General features: G+C 43.2%; 2 protein-coding genes across 2 annotated transcripts in view; one reads left to right on the plus strand and one right to left on the minus strand.

Moving 5' to 3' along the window:
- ATMIN7 (HOPM interactor 7) overlaps positions 1-17,967 on the minus strand; it is a 134,339-nt gene that overhangs the window by 16,283 nt on the left and 100,089 nt on the right. Inside the window, exons 30-31 of the mRNA XM_087380309.1 lie at positions 6,662-6,798; positions 6,268-6,580 (exon numbers count right to left, since the gene is read on the minus strand). Coding sequence (XP_087236435.1) covers positions 6,268-6,580; positions 6,662-6,798 — 450 coding nt within the window. The remainder of the gene's footprint in view (positions 1-6,267; positions 6,581-6,661; positions 6,799-17,967) is intronic.
- LOC147897261 (uncharacterized) lies at positions 12,317-14,560 on the plus strand. Its single transcript, XM_087380511.1, has 2 exons — positions 12,317-14,306; positions 14,345-14,560. Exons 1-2 carry the CDS (start codon positions 12,332-12,334, stop codon positions 14,494-14,496), a joined length of 2,127 nt encoding a protein of 708 aa, XP_087236637.1. The 5' UTR covers positions 12,317-12,331; the 3' UTR covers positions 14,497-14,560.

Consider the following 17,967-nt stretch of genomic DNA (forward strand, 5'->3'; position numbering starts at 1 on the left):
GGGCTCCAACCCCCAAATTCACCACCAAGGCACAATTTTCAAGGCACAATTTGCTAAGGGGAAAACTTGCACATCCACACCGCGTGGCCTTGCCCCTTGTTTTCCCAAGGTCCTGCCCACATGCATGTGCCAAAAATCACGCCTCGTGACATCCTCTCTCAGTTTTCTGCCCACAGTGTGAGAGCATGGAGTTTGTGTGTTGCATATGGGCACCTTCCCCTGCCTCCTCTTGGGCTTTTTGCTGTTTGGATTCCCCTCTCCTTCTAGTTTCTTTCCATCTGGATCTTTCTCTAGCATTATAGGCACTGTATGAAGGCATTTTGTGATTTTTCAGCTTAGTTTGCTTAGTTTCGGCATACTATATGTATGTAGGGCACAAAATTTGCATTTATTAAGACCCAAATATACAAAATTAATTTTTGAAACGCCACCTATTTTTCTCAAACGTTTCAAAAAGTTTTGAAACGTTTCATGTTTCTAAGTATTGAAACGTTTCTTTGAGCTATGGCCAAGATGGCTCATGGATGATGAATAGGCAACAGCTTTCGGCTTTGCCTCTAGAGGTTGATGCGCGGAATACTTTTCTTCGTAATGTTCGTCCTATTATATCACAGGATAGCCTCACACTTGAGTTTTTTGTTTAATTTGGGGTGATCTAAATCCCTGGGTTAGGATAGCCTCATACTTCAGTTTTTTGTTGAGTTTTGGGATTAGCTTAGCATCACATGATTAATCATGATTGGATTTCTAGCACTAAGCATTTATCGTGGAAGAAGGGTCTCCTGTGTTTGATTCCCAAGGAGCCTTTATGCCAACATTCATCATATTGGCGGCTCATTACACTAATGGCCATGATCATAAGACACTCCACCTTCTTAATTACACTTTCGTTTCTTCACCCAAGATGCATGGGGGTTTGAACATCGTCAACATTTACATTCATATGTTGATTCGTAAGGTCACTCTCTTGCTCTCCTATTTAGAGCAACATCAACCATAGGCTATCATGCTTCCTATATGGTTGGCTCTCTTCGCACATTTGTCCCTCCCGGACTTGGAATGGTGCCTCCTCTCAGGGCAAAACACCAGCTGAAAACTCTGGCATTGGTTTGACTTGGCCTGCAGTGACTATCAATCGTAACCAATTTCCAGAAGAGGAAGTTGCTGCCTTATTGTCTTCTCCTCAGGCTGAGTTTTCTTCTCAGGGTCGAGGCCCGGATACTGAGGTGGAAATGCAGACATAGAAGGCATTTTTGCTGTTGTACATACCTGTCCTATATCTGTAAATATGCTTGATCATCTTAAATGTGTCACTTTGAATGTACAGGGTTTGTGTGATGATGGAAAATGGAAATTGGTCTGGTTGTATATACGCCAATTCCAGCCTGATATAGTGGCTTTACAAGAGCATAATCAGCATATGTATGCTGGTAAATCTGGACATTTTGCTGGTTATGACATTTTCTATACTGGAGAGCACTCTTTCTCTGGGGTAGCCTTTTTGGTTAAGCATGATCTTCACCCTATTGTGGCCTTCAATGATCACCATGGTCGATGGATGATCATACAATGCCTTGTTCAAGGCGACATCTTTGAATTTGCATCAATATATGCTCCTCAATCTTCCACGAATCGAGCTTTGATTTGGGATGCTATGCATAAATATCCCTGGCGGCATTATGCTTTTATCTGTGGTGATTTCAATAATGTTGCACAACCGGGAGATAATACCTCGGGCCACACTCACATGTTGGCTTCTGAAAAGCGAGCATGGTCTGATTTTTTGCTTCAGTTGTCTCTGGTTGATCTTTGGTAGGAATTGCAGCCCATGCTTCCGGGCTATACCTTTCAGCATAATGCTCAATCTTCATATCAAGCACGCTTGGACAGATGGTATCAGGTGGAACCACAACATTCTGATGCCTTCACTTGTCAACATTCTGATGCCTTCACTTGTCAGCTTTGGATTGACCATGCTTTCACATATTCTGATCATGCTCCTCTTTGGCTAAGGCTTTCTTTGCATGACTTTCCAGATGATAGATTGGCTTGCAAACGCCTTTTGCTGACAAGTAACGGTTACCTTGACCATGCTGATTTTGAAGCCCTGGTTTTTGATGCCGTTCGGCCTCTTTCTCACCAGATGCACATTGATCTCGATTATGCATGGCAAGCTTTTGTTGCAAAAATGCAAGCTGTTATTCGGGATTATGGTATATCCTACATTCAGGCCACACGGGAGACCGTGAAGCATGCCAAATACACTTGCCAGCGTTTGACTGAACTCACTCATCTTCAGCGTTTGTCTTCAGAAGAAAGCATTATATTATGTCAGGCTAAATTCTATCCCCAATCGAATGATCATAGAAAGCTTGCTAAATGGGAGACCCGATCTCAGCAAAGGGCTTTTTTGGATAAAAATTGCTCTTCTAAGCAATTCTTTAAAAGTTTGCATTACAAAAGACAGGCTGCCAATATTTGTCGGATCCGGATGCCTCATGGTTCTTGGTCCTCGTCTCGATCAGAGCTTGCTGCTTTTTGTATTCAGCACTTTTCATCTCATTTTGGGGACATTCTTTCTCCTCAGGTTGTGTTTGCCCGCCAGCTTCTTTTGCGGCATGTCCATCTCATCCTCTCTGATACTCAGGCTTTGGAATTGGAAATTCCTTTCACTGAAAGAGAATTGACAGATGCTATTAAATCCTGTGGCAAATGGAAATCTTCGGGATGGGATGGTCTCACAGTAGAATTTCTTCTTGCCTTCTAGGATATCCTCAAACCTACTTTGCTGCAAATGGTTAATTCAGCCTGGGAAATCAGCAAATGCCTATGTCATGGAAAAAAGAACTTGTCAAGCTCCTTCCAAAAAAGCAACTATGTGATTCGCTCACTGATTGGAGACCAATAACACTCGTGCCAATCATCTATAAGATCATAGCCAAAATGGTTGTTGATCGTATTAAAGGTTATTTGCATGATGGGTTGCATCCTTCACAATATGGCTTCATTCCCCGTAAGCATATCACAGATAATATTGCCAATGCTTATATTGGGATTGAATATGCCAAATGCATGCAACAGGATGTTCTGCTCTTACAGGTGGATATTGCAAAAGCTTTTGATACAGTTCAATGGGAATTCATCTCGCAAACAATGTGAGCTTTGGGATATGGAACAAAAATGCAGCAGATTATTTACTGGCTTAACAAGGACATCAATGCAGCTTGCATTCTTTCTAGAGATCTCTCTGATCAGTGGACTCTTCGTTGTTCGGTCCGTCAGGGATGTCCTCTTAGTGCTTTATTGTATGCCATTGCTACCCATCCTATGCTGCAATATATTGATCATCTCGTGGCTACAGGCTCCCTTCATGGTTTGGAATTGGTACAAATCACAGCATGGTTGCTCAAGCCTATGCTAATGATTCTTTCTTTACCCCAAAGAATATGCAGAATGATCTTTCTGCTTTGATGCAGGCTCTCTCTGTTTATGGTTTGGGAGCTGGTCTTCATGTAAATTTTTAAAAGTCTAAGCTGCTCCCATTGCATTCTAAAGATTGGCATAGTCTTTTGTGGCCGGGGGAAATCATTCCTCCCACTCAAATTGTTCGTCATCTTGATTACCCTTTGGGATGGGATCTCACTCGTCATCAACAAACTGATTGGGTGATGGTCAAGCTTCGAAAAAAGCTAGAGTATTGAAAATTGGCAACCTGGCCTTTGCATGTTCGGCTTCGGATAGTGCAATTTGCCTTTGATCCCGTTCACCAGCAAGATCCTTCATGTCTGCCATTATGGAAATCTTCTAGCATTCCAAACATGGCAGAAAAAGTCTCAGGCTGCTTTCAGTGAATCGACTTTGCTCTCCTAAGATGCATGATGGTTTGAACATCACGAATATCCAGGTGCACATCCTTGCTCACATGGAAAAAATGTTGCTACAATTTCTACAAGGTGATCAGCCTTGGACTCTTATGATTAGATCTCTAGTCACACATAACAGTATTTCTACCTTTGGTCACTGGCAAATCAATTACTCAAATTTCTTATTTGGTCGCATTGATGGCACTTTGCCTGGCTGCCCTTTGGTCTCCTGTTTGCTTCTTGATTGGAAGCACGTCCTCTCTCATCTGGAATGGCATGGTCGACAGTCTTTGCTAGGTAATTCTTTCCGAGCTGAAAGCATTCACTGGTCGACATTTTTTCAGTCTCCACTGGCTTTACAAGAACCTCACCGTTCCTACTTTGTTTCTTTTAAGGGCATCACTTCTGTTGCTGATGTTATTCATGATGATGGCTCTATCCTACCTTTTTCTCTGGCAACTACACGGTATGGCTTGGGCTCTCATTATCGTGCTTTGTGGCAACAAATTGCTTATATGCTTTCGCCTTTTGTTCCGATTCCTCCTTTGGAACTTCGGGACAGGTTGGAGGATTGGACTTTGACTTCCCCAAGATCCTCTTCTTGCCCTTTCAGGCTATCTCACATTACGGTGCCTGCATTGTGCAAAATCCTTTTGCCTCAACCTTGGGTTTCAGAGAAAGGCAATTGTATTTGGCGAATACATCACCCAGCCAAGTGGTGGAGAAAGAGATTACAGCAGCTTTGGGCCTACAAAACTCCTCTTCAGCAACGGGTTTTCTTTTGGCGAGTGCTTCTGGGCATTTTTCCATCTGGACAGATGTAAAGACACATTGCTCCTGCTCGTTGCCACAGATGTTTGAGTTCTCAGCCTCATTTATTCTCGTTTTGTCTATGTTCTCGTGAGTTCATTGATCTTCTTCGACAGCCCCTGCAAGCAAGATTCCCGACTATTCCTTTTGGGAAGTCTTTCTGGCTCTTTGATTTTCATCCACCCAGACCGGAGTTTCATCTTTTCTTTGTTTGGATTCGCTATTGCACACTCCGGACTTTATGGACAGACATGAATTGTAAAGTCTTTAGTGATCCTATATTTTCCTTGTTTGGCTTTTTTTAGCGTTCTCTGCAGCAATCCTTCTTTGATTGCTTGCAGACTCGCTGCATAGATCATGATGTATATCTAGCATACACTGAGATTTTCAGCTGATGTAATTTCGGCTACCTCGTTTTGAGGTTGCTACTCTTGTAATAAAATCAATCAAAAGTTTCCACACAAAAAAAGTGTGTGCAAATAGGTACACGTAGACACATTGCTCCTGCTGTATGTCACGGATGTTTGGCTTCTCAAGAGACTGTGCTTCATTTGTTCTGGTTTTGCCCGTCCTCCCGTGAGTTCCTAGATTTTCTTCGACAGCGGTTGAGAACAAGATTCCCGACTCTTTCTTTTGGAAAATTCTCCTCGCTCTTTGGTTTTCATCCGCGTAATCAAAAGTTTGATCTTTTCTTTGTTTGGGTTCGTTATTGGGCACTTTGGACTTCGTGGATAAACAGGAATTGTAGAGTCTTTGGTGATCCAATATTTACTTCATTTGCTTTCTTTAAGTGTTCTCTGCAGCAATCTATTTTTGACTGCTTGCAGACTCGCTACATCGATCATGATGTATATTTCGCATATACAGAGATTTTCAGCTGATGTAATTTCAAGCTCCTCGCTTTGAGGTGGCTTCTCTTGTAATATAAACAATCATGGCTTTCACTAAAAATTAAAAAAAGTGTGTAGATAGATAGATATGTGTGTCTGTGTGGGTTCAATATTGGGTACTATGGACTCTGTGGAAAGAAAGAAGCCACAGAGTCTTTGCAGATTCCACATATTCCATGTTTCATTATTTCCGGATGTCGCTTAGGCAATCCTTTTATGATTGCCTCTTTGTTCGTCAGTAGAATACGCTGTTTACATGTTTTACAATGAAATCTTCTGATATTGTAATTGCATGTCCCCTCTTAGGTGAATGGACATAGAGAGAGAGAGAGAGAGAGAGAGAGAGAGAGAGAGAGAGAGAGAGAGATGACCTTAGCCAGTTATACACTACATATAAAGGATAAGAATGTCCAATGAGGCATATAGTGCACAAACGACATATTCACTACCTACCGCATGTTCAACTTTGTGATCATCTGTACGGTGCCTTTGAAACTTAAAAGCATAAGAGATTTCAAGCAATACATAAAACAAACCTGCTGACACCATCACTTGCCTGATTCACATGTGCAAAAAGATAACACAAAGGGGCAACAGGGTGGGGGGGGAGGCCATGCATGGTGAGAGAGAGAGAGAGAGAGAGAGAGAGAGAGAGAGCAGCTTCACTGAGAGTCTTGTACCTTATATATATTACCCAATCTTACCTTCACAATGATGGGGGACCTTAGAATTAGAGACATGTGAACATCGCTCTCTAGTGAATCACCAATGCCTTGTTGCAAACACGATGCTTCCTTCAGGACATGTACACAGAACGAGACAATTTTTTGCTCTGCAGCTTCTCTGACCTGCTGCTCCCCCCCAGTGAGAGAGTCATGATCAACCTCAACAGCATGAGACCCGTTACTCAACGCTGTTTGCTGCGAGACAGGTTTGAATTCCGCAAGACTTCTATTGAGAATTGTCAAGAAAATTGTTGTCCCTTCAATCTCCTGTCTCAGCAAATTAGGTGGAGGCCTGACAACACCATTACATAGAGTTTTAATACATTTGCAAAGGTGATGAGGGACATGCAACCAAAAACATCAGCATCCATACCTGTCACCAGCAAACTGCCTGATGCGTATTTGTAAATCCTTGTAACTGTTATATGAAGCAGAAAAATCCACCATGGAAAGTAGGATATCCATGACAAGAATTTTGTGAGTAGGATGCAGACGCGTCCAATGCTTCCTCTGTAAAGAACCAAATTGCAACAAGCTTTAAACAAATTTGGCATACCCCTTTTTAATCATTGGTAAGATTGGTTGTGAATCCAAGACATCCATTCCCTCTGCTTTAAAACTAGAAACAAATCATGTCTAACATGGGTCTAATCAGAAATATTCTAAGCAGCCTCACAAATATGAATTTATTGTGGTGACTTCCATCACATTTCAGAACTGTAGTTGTAGACAAGAACAAGAGGCTTTCAAGCAGAAGCCCAGACACACATTTCTTTTTTTTTTCGGGAAAAGAAACTTCTCATTAAGAAGAATGTACATTCATAGCTGTCCCAAAGTGGAACAGCTACTACTCAAGACTCAAAAAATTGATAGAAAACTTCCAACTGTGCCAGAGGAAGGTCACCAGGAAAATGTGCCTCCTACAGTAGAATGTTGTGGGCATGATAGATAGACCATATAGCCCAAAAATGACACGAGGAAAAGAAGTGAGTAAAGTCTTGTTTAGAGCCATACCTATCAAACAATCAAAACTGTCTACCAAAAGTAATCCTAGGAAACTGAGCATGAAGATCCATCCTCAGCCTGAAAAGGAAATCCCAAGCAGGTCCAAAAGAGATGGAGCACAGTTCTCCCTCGGATGCGACCAAGTAGGGCAGACTGAGGGAGCAATATGCCAATCAGCAAGAGTTGATAAGCTTTATGAGCAGAGAGGTCAGCAAATGAGAAAGGAGGTATAACCCAGAGAACCTCGATCAAACTTCCAATCTAACAGCGGAAGAGTAGTAAACAGATGGGGGACAGGCTGAAAAGGCTGCAGCATAACTGTAAGAGTGCACCAGATAGATCTATGATGGATACCCACACATTACTTTCTCCTAGCCTGTGGAAAACAAAGAGTGCAGCCACAATCATCTACCACATCCTGCACAATATATGCCTTTCTAGGCTGACGATAAGCCAAAAGAAGATCAAACACCTTGGTCCAATGAATACTCTACAAACGGAGGCAATTGCTGGATCGAAAGGATGACCTGACAAGTGCAGATAAGCCAGAATCTGCTGCCAATCATGTATCAGGCCTCTGTGCCAAGAGAGCCAACCAGACAAGAAAGCATAACAGCCCATTGTTGACGTTGCTCCAAAAAGGAGAAGGTGGCCTTACAAGCCAACATATGCATGTGAATGTTAAGAATGTTCAAACCCCCATGTATCCTGGGCAAACAGACAAAAATATATTTGAGAAGGCAGGGACGCCAAAGGCATTCCATAATCCTGGTCATAAACTTTTTAAATATCAAGTGAAGACCAAGGAACCAACAGCCAATAAAATCGCACGTATGCCACAAGGATGGACTGCACAGTCCAAAGGTGACATGCAGCGGCCACATAGACAATTTTCAATAATCCAGCTTATGAAAAAGCTTCTATAGCACCCAAAGTCCCTCTTGGGGAAGCACACCCCTCTCCCTCCCCCTCACACACACACTTCTCTTTTTGGTGATATCCATTTGTCACTATATTACATAGAACAGTCCCATGAAAAGGGACAGCCAGTTACACATCATCACAAGATATCATTACATGACAAGAAGATAGGATAATCTAAATCCCGCGCATGTAGACAATCATAAAATGATTGCCTTAAGGATGCCCGCAAGAACTGATACTTAGCCAAAGAGGTATCGCCAAAGACTCGATGGTTACAATCTTTCCATGGAGTCCATAGTGCCCAATAACGAACCAAGTAAAAGACAAGATCAAAGCCTTGCCTTACTGGATGAAAACCAAACAGCCACAAATGCTTGTAAAAACAAGCCTGAAGCCTTTGCCTTAGCAACAATAAGAAATCATAACATTCAGGCCAATGCTAAAAGATATGGGACACTCTCTTCCGCCAAGACCGACATCGTCAACAAGTGGCATGAGCAATACGAAGACATGCTAGAAAGGAGTCCAAACGGGAGAACATACATACATGTATCTATATATATGTATATATCTGTGTGCGCGCGCGCGGGCGCAAGTGGTGTTATTTTTGTTCTCAGAAGATCTAGAGCAAGCATTGTTGTCCTCCACCTGCACATAGGCCTCTTGCCCCTCTGGATCATTGGACCACCTCAATGTTAGACATAAGAACAATTCCACCAAAATCTGCATACCTCATTGCGGCAACACTCAAAGCTCTTAGCAAGGAAAGTTCTCATGTTTCTATTACAACATTTGCTGCTTGTTTTCACTTCTTTGATTCTTGATTGGGCTCCTTCCTTGTCTTCTGATTAACCTTCTTCTTTCTAGAGTCCCTCAAATAATGCCTTGCCTAGTCACAATAGAAGCATTTCTTCTTTATCTTTCTTTCACTGCTTGAAGAGTCCTCCTCATGCAGATTTGTGGTCTCTCTTCTTGTTGCACTTGAAGTTGCCAGGCTTGCCCTTTCATGTACCCTTGCTCTTTCCTTGTGCAACAAAGGCTTTGTCATTGCCACTCTCCATCCTTGCCCTAGCTTCCACCTGTACCAAAGGTGAGCATTCTTGATGTTTCCAAAGTTGTTATGCTGGTTACAAACATTTTGAAACCCCTCAGCAAGATATTAAGCCCGTGCATCAGTAATGACTGAACTGGGTTCACTTTTGACCAGCCACTCTAAATCGATCTCTCACTACCTTCACTATCGTGAGGTAGTTCCACACAGTGTCACCCTCCATCCTCATAGTGAACAGCTTGTTTTGGAGGTTGAGCATCCTTGCTGTATGTTCATTTCATACGAGTACTTTCAAATTTCGTATCCGCCAATTGAATATCTGAGATCACTCCATCTCCTTTATCTATTTATCTATCTATCTATCTATTTATTTTTATTTATGTACACACACACACGCGCGCACACACAGAGGCACATCACTTTTTGTAGAAGCGCATGCACACTTTTTTTAGTGAAATATATTTGTCATTATGTTACAAAAAGCAATCCCAAAGAAAGGGACAACCAGTTTCAAACATCAGAAGATATCATTATATGACAAGAAGACATGATAATCAAGATCCCACACATGTAGATGATTGCTAAAGAGATGCCCAGAAGTATTGGTACTTAACCAATGGTAGATCACCAAAGACCCGATGATTGCAATCTTTCCATACATATTGCCCAATTACAAATCCAAGAAAAGAGAAGATCATATCCTTGCCTTATAGAATGAAAACCAAACAACTAGGATTGCTAGGCAAAGCAAACAATGGGGAAACGAGCACGAAGCCATTGCTGTAATATAAGAAAAAAATCATGAGAATCCAGGCAACGCCAGAATAGACGAAGCATAGACTCCCACAAGGACAGACATCATCGACAAGTGGCAGGAGCAATAGGACAACAAGCCCCCCCACTTGGCTGTTAGCCCCAGTTCCAAAGATCCCCTAGGCACTGAGTTGGGGTTTCTTAGGAACAGGCCGGTTTTTCTTTCATCCTTTTTCGGTTTTTTTCCATACTCAGCACCTTCGGGGCTGTTGTCTTGTATGAAATCTTTCAAGCATTAATAGAAGGTTCCTTTCTTTGAAAAAAAATATATATATATAAGACAACAAGCCAAGATCTATCCAAAAGAAAGAACCCCAAGCAAAACTCACCATATGAAAAACTTTTGCCTAAGAGGGAGTTTTTCCCCCCCCTAAGAAACCTAAGAGGGAGTTCTAAAGCCCTAAGATGCTGAAATCATTTCCGCCACCACCGAGAGTGCCTCACATATAGCAAACACAATTGGCCTGAAGAGAGACCCAAGGAGGAGGCAGCAAAACCTTGTACAAAGATGCGGCTGTGATAGCACGAAAAACATGATTATCTGATCGGAGAACCCAATCCTTGAGGCGATCCAAAATCTGAAGCCGAGGTACTAGCTGAAAGTCATATAGCAGCTGTGACAATAAATACCATAGAGGCCTATAATGCTGTCCCAAAGCATACTGTCTCACAGTTGCAAGAAAAGAGATCACCATACCAACAGCATCAAGCACGTCATTCACAAGGAAAATGCCTTTGGACCAAAGAAAATAAGAGCGATGAGGTTCCTGCAAAGCCAACATAGGCGGGAACATCTTCGACTAATGAAGGCTCTCGACATGCAAAGAAGTTCCTACAAGAGTATCCCTACCGTTCCATTTAAGATGGGAGAGTATGCGCTTCCAATCAGAAAGCATTCGAGTGACAAAAGGGCATCGTGTTACTATTCCATCAATCTGACCCAAAAGAAAGTCCCATTGGATAGGCTACCAGTGACCAAAGGCATCACGAGATAAGTGTAAAACCAAATGTCACATCATATATATACATGGCTGATCACTTTGCATGAGCTGCAGCATCATTTTCCCCTTGTGAGCAAGAATATGCATGCACGCACGCACAGAGTGTGTGTGTGTTGGGGGGGGGGGGATCTTCTCACAATGGATTTTTATCCATAGTAATGGGATGCCCTTTTCCCAGTGTTGCCATATATGGTTAATCATGGATGGGACACTCAAAAGATACCAGCTAGTTGGATATTCCCCAAAAGGCATTTATGTGTAAAACCAAATGTCGCATCATATATATACATGGCTGATCACTTTGCATGAGCTGCAGCATCATTTTCCCCTTGTGAGCGAAAATATGCATGCACGCACGCACGCGCACACACGCACCCACACACACACACATTGTGTGTGTGTGTGCTTTGGGGGGGGGGGGGTGGGATCTTCTCACAATCGATTTTTATCCATAGTAATGGGCTGCACTGTTGCATCCGTACGCGTATGGTCATTTTTTCCGCACGGATTCCGTACGGCCGTACGTACGGACGTCCGTACGGATTTCCATACGTGACTTTTTTTGGGGTGAAAAAATCGAGATGCGTACCTTATATTATTGATTGGCTGCTATGTTCGAATCCGTACGACATCCTTGTGAAGGCTCCCGAATCCCAAGAAAGGCCGTACGTACGAATTTCCAATCACGATTCACTGTTCACCGTCGACCGACTCTCTCCCTGCAGGCTGCACACCGACCTTGCTGCCTCAAGAGCCTATTTAGGCAGACGTTTGCCCTCTATTTAGGCAGGCTGCAGCCCTTTGCCCTCTTCTTCAGCACCTTGCTGCCCTCTATTTAGGCAGCCCTTTGCCCTCTTCTCAAGAGCCTATTGTAGGCAGCCCTTTGCCCTCTTCTTCAGTCCCGACTCCCGAGTCCCCTCAGCCCTTCACTCTTCTTCAGTTTGCCCTCTTCTTCAGCACCTTGCTGCCCTCTATTTAGACAGCCCTTTGCCCTCTTCTACTTGCTTTGGAGGTGAGTGGTCACCGTACAGTTGCAGCCCGCAGCTTGCCTCTACGCTCTACCTGCTCCAAGTGTCAAGGTAAATGCAATGGCTGCTTTTTTTTCCTGTTTTGCAGCAAGTGCTCTCTCTTTAGTTGATGCCATCTAACAGGGCAGCCTGCAAGGACTTCAAGCCCTCTTTGGAAATTGTTCCTTTGCCCAATGCCTTATTTGCCCTCTTTTGCAAATTTGCAGCTTGCAGATCTACAAATGGGAAGACAAAAAGGACCAGAATGGGAATTTGTAGAGGCCTTAAAGCCTTTGGGGAAGGGCCAATTCACTTGTAAATGTAAATATTGCCCTCATTCATGGGATGGAGGACCGACCCGTATAAGGGCACATTTTCTTGGGCTCACAGGCTTGGGGGTTGACAAGTGTACCGCTCCTCCTGAAAATGTGAAAGATACTTGTCGAAGATTGCAGGCAAAGGTGGCCCTAAAAACTGCTGCAAAACAGCTTGTTGAAGATGTGGCTGATTTGGGAGATGCCTCAGTGAGTGGTACTGCAAGTGGAAATGCATCTGGTAGTGCATATGAGCCAAAGCAAAAGAAGTTGAAGATGTCAAAGGGAACCTTGGAAAAGGCATGGGAGTCACAAGCACGGAAGGATGCATACATTGCTCTCCGTTGTTTTTTCTTTGCAGAGGATATTCCTCATTGGAAGGTGAGGAGCCCTTATTTTTTGGAGATGGTTCGTGCCATTGGCCAAGTTGGGCCTACCTTCAAGCCTCCATCCTACAATATTTTGCGCACAACGGAGCTAACTAATGAAGCAGTATGCATAGATCAAGAGATGCTACAGTTTCGAGATAAGTGGAAAAAATATGGCTGCACCATAACTTGTGATGGTTGGTCTGACACTCGACGCCGGCCTATAATCAATATTATGGTCTCATGCATATTTGGTTCAGCCTTCTTGAAGTCCGTGGACACAAGTGGGCAGTATAAGTCAGGGGAGTACATCTTTGGGATACTGAAAGATGCCATTCTTGATGTTGGGGCTGAAAATGTGATGCAGGTGTGTATGGACAATGCATCTAACTGTGTGCGAGCAGGAGAATTGGTGGAGGAAGAGTGGCCTCACATTTTCTATACTAGATGCACATGCCATTGCCTTGACCTCTTGTTTGAGAACATTGGAAAGCTTCCATGGGTGAAGCCAGTGTTGGTACATGCTAACATGATTGTGACATTTGTTACCCGGAAACACACCGTGTTAGCAATGTATAGAAAATTCAGCAAGAAGGAATTGGTGAAGCCAGCACAAACACGGTTTGCTTACATGTTTATCATGTTAGCAAACTTGTTGGATGAGAGGGTATACAATGGATTGCGTCGCATGGTTGTCAATGATGAGTATTGCAAGAAGAAGGTGTCACACACTGTGAAAGCACAACAGGTGTCTTCTATTATATTGGGTGCTTCATTTTGGCAAGATGCAAGACTCATTGTGAAGCTTTGTGCACCTATTTTGAAGATCCTTCGCCTAGCTGATAGGGAAGGGGCTACCATGGGACTTGTATATGAACTCACTGATCGGATGGTCGAGAAGATGGCAACTATTAATGGGATTGAATCCTCAAAGCTGGCTGATGTTAGAGCCTTATGTGTTGACAGGTGGAATATGATGCATTCTCCATTGCATGCGGCAGCGTTTGTTCTCCATCCTATTTGGAGAGAGAAAAATCCAGATAGTGACAAGGAGGTGCACGATGGGTGGATGGATGCCATAGAGCGGTACACCAAGTATGATGTTGACAGCCAAGGCACCTTATGTGATGAGTTGGATATTTACAAATCCATGTCAGGCACATTTGCTCGTGCGATTGCAAAGGATGAAAAGAGAATGCACCAAGGGGTGAAATGGTGGGAGACATTTGGGGCTCACACACCAAATTTACAGCGGTTAGCTCTTCGAGTGCTCTCGCAAGGCACATGTGCTTCTCCTTGTGAGAGGAATTGGAGCACATTCTCTCTTATCCATACTAAAAGAAGGAATAGGCTGCTTCCAAAGAATACCGAGAAATTAGTATACATCCATACTAATTTGCGTCTCATTTCCAAAATCAAGGAAAGGGGATTTGAGAAGATAGAAGTGACCCTAGAAATGATCAACAAGGAGAAGGATGATGATAGGCTGCTAGCGAGGCAAGCAGATACAAAGGGAGAAGACATTGCAGCCCCTATTGTTACACTTACAGAACGATGGATGTTGCTGCAGCTTCAAGCAGCTCTAGTCTTTTGGAGTTCCATGGCGAGGCAGATGAGGATGATAGTGATGAGGAGGAGGAGGAGGATGAGGAGGGTGCAGGCATTGATGCAGATGATGATGAGGATGAGGATGAGCAAGAGGATGAGAATGAAGATGCAGCTTGAGGCTGTGGCACACTGGCAGCCTTTTCTTTATGATGTTTTGCCTTTCATGTTTTGGTGTAGTTACTAATACGGTGTACCTACTTCCTTTGAAGTTTGATCATGATGTTTTGGACCTTTTGGTGTAGTATTGATTATTGATCTATGATCTATGATTCCATCTATGATGTATCAAAATCTAGAATCCAGATGACTACGGTCTCTGGAGGCTGGAGTCTTTCATGAATGAAGAATCACGATTCACGACTCATGACTCATGAGTGACGACTTTAAAATTGATACAATTATACAAGTTTCAAGTTTCAGTTCAATACCTCTATGTCAATTTAATGTGTACAATGATCAATGATCAATCTATATTTTTCTGAAATTTTTTGGATAAAACTAGGGTCACGTATGTTTCAGCCCCAAGGGCTGAACCATACTCCAATCATACTTCCGTACTCGTATGACGTATGCGTATGGTAACGTATGGAAAAAACTATGATGGGATGCCCTTTCCCCAGTGTTGCTATATATAATTAATCATGCGTGGGACACTCAAAAGATACCAGCTAGTTGGATATTCCCCAAAAGGCATTTATGTGAATCTCTTACAGATTGAAGACCCATTACTCTTATGCATGTCCTCTATAAGCTAGTTGCTAAGATGATTGTGGCTCCGCTCAAACGCTATGTGCATGATGGGTTGCATCCTACTCAGTATGGTTTTATTTCCCATAGACATATTACTGATAATCCTATGTCGGGATAGAATATGCTAAGTATTCCGAGCAAATGTTCTTTTGTATAGGTGGATACCACTAAAGCCTTTGATATAGTACAATGGGATTTTATTTCACAAACCATGCAAGGGAAATGCAGCATCTTATTTATTGGTTATATCAGGAAGTCAAGTTGCTGGCCTTCTTGCAAGAGATATTACATATCAATGGCTCCTTTTTCTTTTTGTGCGACCAAGTTGTCCTCTCAATGCTTTGTTCTATGCCATAGCTACTCATCCCATGCTGTAATACATGGATCATCTGGTAGACACTAGTGCCTTGCATGTTCTACAGATACATGGCAGCAGACCCTTGATTGCACATGCATATGCTAATGGTTCCTTTTTCCTGCCACAAAATATTGAAAGGGATCTTTCATGCCTCACACGTGCTTTATTGTTATATAGCCCTTGGGCTGTCAATCTTCAGAACTCTAATCTTCTGCCTCTGCTGCGTCTAGCTCCAAAACCATGTGCGGACCTCTCTCATATGCGAAGTCTATCAAACCCACTTTTCTATCTCCTATCCGTGCAATTAAGTCCTCCAAAAGGAGACTCTCGCTGCTTGGAGAACTCTGTGATGTCATCATGTATCATCTCATACGGGCTGAGTCCCTCTGTAGTGACCTCTCGTGCATATGATGACGTGTCTGAGGGAAACTAGCACACCACAATGAAGATCGGCCGGGCATTTGGTAGCTGGACTCGTATCCACATATGATGTGTATGCTCCTCTCTTTGTACCACAGATATGAGTGGTCTCAAGTGTGTTTCGAAAAGGGCAGCCACGCCCCTAGAGCCTCGTACTCCACTCTCTCTCCTCAATTCCTTCCGATGGGCTGACTCCCATGTGTATGTTGTTACTATGGGCAGCCCTCTCTCTGGGCTCTCATGTGTCTCAATGTAGAGGAAGATGTCTCTATCTATGTATGTCTCCAAGAAGCCTCCGAGGTGAGAGTTACCATTACGATTCCACACAACCATTCTCTGTTGGCTTTGTACACTCATCCTCTGCTCTTGACACCGTCATTATTCCCCTTCTTCCCTCTCCTCTTCTCCTCTTTCCCTCTCTCCTCTTTCTGCCCTATCTCAGATAATCACCTTCCCATCTTTTGTAAGCTGCCCATTTCCCTTCTTGCCTTGCTACCATAACTCGTGCCATCCCTTCCCTCCAATGGTCTTGATGTAGGAGTGTGAGGTCATCATCCAAGAAAATCCCAATGCCCTTTAGTGTCGCACCCTCATGCTCATGAGGTTGGATCTATCTGTGGTTGTCCGGAATTTCACTACCATGGGCCTTGATGGTGCCTCTACCTTACCCACTATCCAAGCTGATTCACAGGTGAGGTTGACTCCCACCTTGACAAATCGGGCTTGGGCATCTGACATGGGGGTGTCACCTACTATTAAGCCTCTAACCAGCACATTCAAAGCCTTGCTGCTACGCCTCTTTTATTCTTCCAAAGTTTCAGAGATGAGTTCCTTTTTGGGTGCTGCTGTACCTTTTTAAAGTACATCATTCCATGCAAACATATTTACCTTCCCTTTTTGTGATTTGCTGCCTAAACTCAGCATGTTTCCCCTACATAGTTGTCTGCAAAACTGCCATTTCTTTCTTGAGTTGCACATTGTCAGATTTCAGCTCAACCATGATTTTGCATGCCTCTGCTGAAGTCCCCTTTACATCCTTGAGTTGCTTCATTTTCTCTTTGATGATGTTCAGCCCCTCTTTTAGTGGTTGAAGCTCTCCTTCCTCCCCATGTGCGCCTGCCTTCAGCTTCTCGTTCTCCGGTAGCAACTTGGGCTTTTAATGTTTCAATTTGGGAAGCAAGAGAGCTGGTTTTCTCGTCCACAATTTGAGCCATATCTTTTGCCCGTTTTGTTTGTATCTCTCCTTGCCATCTCCCCATGTCATCTTGCATTTGGGCACACAGGTTTGCGAGCTCATCTTTCTTGGTTTCTCCTAGCTTCTTCTATAGGAACTCAATCTTCGTCCTAGCTTCTTTTGTAGGGACTCAATCTCAGTATCTTGCATTTTGCATACCTTTTTGACTGTTAATATGCATGCCTTGATATTTTCGTCCTCTACTTTAGTCCAAATGACACTATACTGTTGATATGCATGTTTTTTGGTCTTGTGGACTGCCCATTGTTCCCATTTGGTGGGCTGTTTATCTGTAAAAAGTGCAGAAGTGCAGAATTGCAAAAATTAGTCCTCTCACATTCTTGTGTAGGTTTGCAGCCCGAAGTGGTCTTCAAGCGTCCCATGATGATCTACGAGCGTACTGGTAGTCCTCCGTCCTCTTTTACTGGTGCATTGCAAAGAAATACTGCTGGTATCTCCTTTCTTTCCCCTTTCTTGATCCCGATTGCAGGTCTGCTATGGCTGGAGTAGAGAGGTGCAGGGGCTACGTTTATTAGACATGGCTACTTTGATGTGTGCTAAACCCTAACTGAAAGAGTCCTCCTTTTTGTACCGTCTTTCAGGGAGGGCCCCCTATTCTAATATTCAGTGCATTCTCACCTCTGGCTTCATGTTCCTTGATCTCTTCTTGAATATAAGATTTACCAGCCTTTGTATCAACCTCCACAGTCACCTCCTTAGTTGTTTGTACTTCACTGTGAACTAGGTCTTTAATTGTAGAGACTAGTAGAGGGGTAGGGAGAGAAGCCTTCAACACCTCACAGCCTCATCAATCACAACCTAAAAG

The sequence above is a fragment of the Dipteris shenzhenensis genome, chromosome 10 (assembly GCF_047967505.1).
Source record: "Dipteris shenzhenensis isolate YYH24624 ecotype China chromosome 10, Dip_SZ_1.0, whole genome shotgun sequence".
NCBI classification, from domain to species: domain Eukaryota; kingdom Viridiplantae; phylum Streptophyta; class Polypodiopsida; order Gleicheniales; family Dipteridaceae; genus Dipteris; species Dipteris shenzhenensis.

Excerpts from the sequence above, each read along its gene's own strand:
- LOC147897261 (XM_087380511.1), top strand. The coding sequence starts at position 12,332 with ATGGGAAGACAAAAAGGACCAGAATGGGAATTTGTAGAGGCCTTAAAG. Across the intron at positions 14,307-14,344 it reads AGAAGACATTGCAGCCCCTA|CAAGCAGCTCTAGTCTTTTG; the intron begins TTGTTACACTTA and ends TTGCTGCAGCTT.